The sequence below is a fragment of the Carassius gibelio genome, chromosome A13 (assembly GCF_023724105.1).
Source record: "Carassius gibelio isolate Cgi1373 ecotype wild population from Czech Republic chromosome A13, carGib1.2-hapl.c, whole genome shotgun sequence".
NCBI lineage: Eukaryota > Metazoa > Chordata > Actinopteri > Cypriniformes > Cyprinidae > Carassius > Carassius gibelio.
The window spans coordinates 7,375,344-7,381,343 of NC_068383.1; the positions used below are offsets into that span (position 1 = coordinate 7,375,344).

Consider the following 6,000-nt stretch of genomic DNA (forward strand, 5'->3'; position numbering starts at 1 on the left):
TCGCGAACATGCTCCGAAGTGCCGATCTGAATCAACGGAGTCGCGAACAGTCTCCGAAGTGCCCATCTGAATCAACGGAGTCGCGAACAGGCTCCGAAGTGCCCATCTGAATCAACGGAGTCGCGAACAGGCTCCGAAGTGCCCATCTGAATCAACAGAGTCGCGAACATGCTCCGAAGTGCCGATCTGAATCAACCGAGTCGCGAACATGCTCCGAAGTGCCGATCTGAATCAACCGAGTCGCGAACAGGCTCCGAAGTGCCGATCTGAATCAACCGAGTCGCGAACATGCTCCGAAGTGCCGATCTGAATCAACGGAGTCGCGAACAGGCTCCGAAGTGCCCATCTGAATCAACAGAGTCGCGAACATGCTCCGAAGTGCCGATCTGAATCAACCGAGTCGCGAACATGCTCCGAAGTGCCGATCTGAATCAACCGAGTCGCGAACAGGCTCCGAAGTGCCGATCTGAATCAACCGAGTCGCGAACATGCTCCGAAGTGCCGATCTGAATCAACCGAGTCGCGAACAGGCTCCGAAGTGCCGATCTGAATCAACCGAGTCCCGAACAGGCTCCGAAGTGCCGATCTGAATCAACGGAGTCGCGAACAGATCTGAATCAACGGAGTCGCGAAGAGGCTCCGAGTCCGAAGTCCCGATCTGAATCAACGGAGTCGCGAACAGGCTCCGAAGTTTTTTTTTTTTTTTTTTTTTTTTTTTTTTTATTAACATTTTGTCAAAATACAATTTTAAAACGTAAACCAAGTTGAATCAATATACAGCTTCATAAATCTGATCTTAACAAGAACAAAATAAGAGACAGGAAAAGATCTGAAATAAAATAGAAAAAAATAAAAAAAAAATAAATAAAAAACACATAGATACATAATTGAAAAACACTTAGGGGTCTGCATTAAAGTTAAAATAATGAAATAATTTGATTGTTTTGTTTAATTTGTTGTTCTTTTTTTTTAAATTTTCAATGCTGTTCCAATATTTTTTAAGGTCTGTAATTCTGAAATTGTAAAAGGAGGGTTTGCTTCTTTGCCAAATCATTTTGTGCAGATAATATTTAGCTAAAATAATAATTAAGTTAATTACATATTTTTCATTGGCTAATAAATTTGGCTCAGTGACTATAAGAAGAACAGGCTCCGAAGTGCCGATGTGAAAACTCCGACCAAAGAATGTAAAAAAATAAATGCATTTTAATATAGTAAAAATAATTAAGAATGGTCTTTCTCTATATTATATTAACAGCTTAACTTTTAACGAGCAATGCACCATAAGATCACCTTTAAACTATAAAAAAAAACACAATATTTCAGCCTATATTAATAACCTCTATGTAAGGAATCATTGAATACCGTACTTACCAAATTCATTAAACGCGTTAATAATTAGTTTTTAAACACTGACAGGAACTTTCAGGTTGCGTTTATAAAACAACTCTATGAAAGACTCAGATCGCGTATCTAAAAATAAATCGCTATAGTAAAAGAGAAATAATAAGACGAGTGAAGTTTCCTACCGTTCTGCTGTGTTTGGTCCTCACGCGCGTCTGACGCTCCGCGGCGCGTCTCCGCCCCTCACACGCGCGTTTACAGCGCTTAATCATATGTGCTAATTATTATACTTTTACTTCATTGTCAGCTTCAGGTACTTCATTTATTATTGTTCAATGAACTGTGGATACAGAATGTGGCTTTACAGCCTGCCATGTTATTGCCTGCAATACTGCAATCTGACCAGCAGATACCACTATGTCCATTTTTAGTAAACCAGTAGTTCTAAGGCTTTTCTCAACGTTTTCTAGTTGTCCAGTGGCTATTGTCTTTGTAATTAAACTACATAGAATGGTCTCTATAGGCTACGCAGCAAACAAACATTTGAGGAATCAGAACACTAAATATGTTCGGCTTGAACGGTCTTTCCTTCTGCAATGTTACGCTCTATTTTTTTTTTTTTTTTTTTTTTTTTTTGTGGTTTTACAGGTGCATCTCAATAAATTAGAATGTCAAGGAAAAGTTCATTTATTTCCGTAATTCAACTCAAAATGCGAAACTCGTGTATTAAATAAATTCAGTGAAAAACCCAACAATTCAATTTATTAGAATATGGTGACATGGCAATCAGCTAATCAACTCATAACACCTGCAAAGGTTTCCTGAGCCTTCAAAATGGTCTCTCAGTTTGGTTCACTAGGCTACACAAACATGGGGAAGACCGCTGATCTGACAGCTGTCCAGAAGACAATCATTGACACTCTTCACAAGGAGGATAAGCCACAAACATTCATTGCCAAAGAAGCTGGCTGTTCACAGAGTGCTGTATCCAAGCATGTTAACAGAGAGTTGAGTGGAAGGAAAAAGTGTGAAAGTAAAATATGCACAACCAACCGAGAGAACCACATCTTTATGAGGATTGTCAAGCAAAACTTGATTCAAGAATTTGAGTGAACTTCACAAGGAATGCACTGAGGCTGTGTTCAAGGCATACAGATGTGTCAAGAAATTTGGCTACAGTTGTCATATTCCTCTTGTTAGGCCACTCCTGTACCAAAAAGCACGTCAGAGGCATCTTACATGGGCTAAGTAGAAGAAGAACTCGACTGCTGCCCAGTGGTCGAGAGTCCTCTTTTCAGATTAGAGCAAGTTTTGTATTTCTTTTGGAAACCAAGGTCCTAGAGTCTGGAGGAAAGGTGGAGAAGCTCATAGACCAAGTTGCTTGAAGTCCAGTGTTAGGTTACCAAAGTCTAGGGTGCAATGTCATCTTCTGGTGTTGGTCCATTGTGTTTTTTTGAAAACCAAAGTCACTGCACCCGTTTACCAAGAAATTTTGGAGCACTTCATGCTTTCTTTTGCTGACCAGCTTTTTGAAAATGCTGATTTCATTTTCCAGCAGGATTTGGCACCTGCCCACACTGCCAAAAGCACCAAAAGTTGGTTAAACGACCATGGTGTTGGCGTGCTTGACTGGCCAGCAAACTCACCAGACCTGAACCCCAGAGAGAATCTATGGGCTATTGACAAGAGGAAAATGAGAAATGAGACCAAAAAATTTAGATGAGCTAAACGACACTGAAAAGAAACCTGGTCTGAGTTTCCCAAAAGCTTTGTATACATTCGTAAAAACAATCGTACGACTGATCTTAGTATTACGGTCTGTTTCCCAAAAGCATTGTAACTTAAGTAGCACTTGAAAATCATTTTAGATCTACGGTGCTCTGAAGTAAAGCTATGTGTTTACTGATCTTTGATAGTTTTTTACATTAACATAATATTATGCAGCTATTTAAAATGATTAGTTTGTTGAAAAGTTTATTTTGAAGTTTTAAATGATGTTTACTATTTAATTGTTGAACATTTGGCACTCCCTGTTGTTCTTTTGTCTTTCATCATTCCATTTTCTTTCTGTTGTATGCGTATGGTCCATTTCTTTCTAACCTGAAGGTTTTACTGATGTACTCATTCGGCTGTTCGATTTTATTCCATATATTTTATCGCTTCCAATCCTAGCATTTCTCTCACTCACTCATTGGTGCCTTAGCCAAAGTGAGGAGTCTGAGGAGCCTGATAATTTAGATCTGCAAGAGCAAAGTCAAGACTGATGTAGTTTGCACCTAATAGGCTTTAGCTTTTAAGATAAATTCAATAAATCCAAATCATAGTGACTGATTGGAAAGAATAGATTTTTTTCTATGCATGCTGGGAACATGAGACACAGCAATGTAGGGTCAGAGTTTCTGTTTTCTGATTTTGTGCATATGGCATTTTCGACATATTCTGTTCGTGTAGATTGATTGAAAATTATGCTTATGTAATAATGTTTATAAAAATGTGATATATGTTTTAGCTACCTGCTTTGCTTGATCTGAGAGTAGATTTTCAGTAAATCTTAAACTATTCAGTGTTGCTCTTCATGATTCAACTGACTCATATTCGCATGCTTTTGAGTAAACTCTCATAAAGAACAGTTTGTATATGCTTTATTTACTCATTTTTCTGAAACGTTTTTGTTTCTAGCTAATATTTTATTTATCATAAATACCCACAATGAAATTATATTTTCAGTTTTTGCATAATTTTGCGTAAAAAAAGCTTAATCAGAAAGTTTTTTACCGGTATTTGTTTATTTATTTATTACATGCATGCTCTTCGCTGTCACTGTCTCCGTGGTAAACAAGTAAACTGATATTTGATGAAACTCTGTGGCACAATCGTTGGTCGTTGTCATTTATACACTATATTAAATTATTTTACTATTTGTGTGACTAATCATAGTCTTACGTTGCAGTCAAATTTAATGATAAATTTTTTGCCTAAACTTTAAGATTTGAAAGTCCATCTGGGAAACGGGTACAACACATGGTAAAAACATGCATGTTACTTAATTGAGCCTTGATGAAGGTTCTATTCTAGAGGACATTTCTGCAGAGTGTAGCGGGGCGCGCAGCGCGTGCTCGTCCAGATGCCCGCATGCCCGGGTACCCGTATGCGTAGTTGCGTACTCGCCCGCGAAAGCAGCATGTCTCGGTGGGCTTCTCCGCGGTTTCCAGCGGGTTTGTCGGGGACAGACGGTGCTGATACGTGCAGTAGGACCGGTCGACAAGCCTCTTTGATTCCCCTGTGCTTTACATGGAGATATCGATAGATATTGATCGATAGGGCGGGTAGTTCAGTGATACGCGAACATGGCATCAGATAGTAAGTATCGCGTTGCTTTAAACGATTTTACGAAAAGAGTTGATTTCATTCCTGATCAAATATTTGCATACACGGTATCAGTTTGTTTATTAAAGCTCCTTGGCTGATTTTGCGGCAGTGCTCAACGATGAATTGTGCCAGCATCATTGTCATCATTCATATCATCTAGGCTTCTCTAGTCTACCGTACATTATAACAAATGACATGTCATTCAAACGATTATAAACACGACTGGAGAATTTCATGTGATGTTTCATATAATCCACGTTCTCGCTTTTGTTAGTGTTATTGCTTTTGAAAGTAGTTTATTTTTTTATTATTATAGTTTTAAAGCACACATTATAATGGCTTAAAACATTTTGATCATGTTTATTCCAATACCTTTTTAAGAGTTTTTTTTTTTACAGATCTGTCCCCGTTATGTCATGACAATCAAAACATCATTTTAGAGAACAATTTATATTTTAAAATAGAAAAAATTGACAAAAAATTATTGAAGTTCAAAGTTCAAAGGTAATAGCTAATTAACACATAATCAGAAATCACTTCAAAAAGCTTACACTAAATCCACTTTAAAGTTGTTCTATGTCCTGTTCTTTATTTAAAACAGAAGATGTCTTAAATATTTTAATACAGATGAAGCATAGTTCAGAATTGTCCAGTACCTTCAGCTAACTGACGAATCACAGTCAGTCTCAGATGGCAGATTTTGCAGATATATTACCTTCAGAAATGTTTGTTTGAAGGTCCTTCATTCTTCAAATCAACTTTGTTAGATCTCCAATGGGAAATGCAGAACCAAAGTACTTAAAATAGTTCAATTAATAAATCATTAAAGAGATCTATAATGTACTGGTTTATTTTGCAGGGAGATCTCGGGCACACATTTAGGGATTTTTTTACAATGGGTATTTTCTCCAAACTAAAATTTCAATATTGTTATAATTTTATAATGGCTTCTCGTTAAACAATATTATAAAATATATAATTTTTATGTTTTGTAATTTTATACAATATATAAGTTTCAGTTTCTATTTGTCAACACGAGTTATATCATCTCTCTCTCTCACTTATAGACCATGTGCAACATGCTTCACTGTGAAATGATCTGCATAGTTAGTCCTAGACAATAATGGTGAAAATGTTAATAGAGTCTGTAGAAACATCTCAATCTGAGAAATATTTACTCTCAAAACATGAAGCATGGGTTTTTGTCTCCCATATTCCATAACGGTGGAGTTCACTTCTAATAAATTGGTTCTCTTATTGATTTTTCCTCTGTAGTTGGAGACCTAA

General features: G+C 37.1%; 1 protein-coding gene across 1 annotated transcript in view; it reads left to right on the top strand.

Moving 5' to 3' along the window:
- Window positions 1–4,410: 4,410 nt before the first annotated feature.
- The window catches only part of LOC128026414 (synaptotagmin-16-like), a 20,260-nt gene continuing 18,670 nt past the window's right edge, over window positions 4,411–6,000 (top strand). Inside the window, exon 1 of the mRNA XM_052613526.1 lies at window positions 4,411–4,704. Within this exon, the coding sequence (XP_052469486.1) occupies window positions 4,692–4,704 (13 nt within the window). The 5' untranslated portion in view covers window positions 4,411–4,691. The remainder of the gene's footprint in view (window positions 4,705–6,000) is intronic.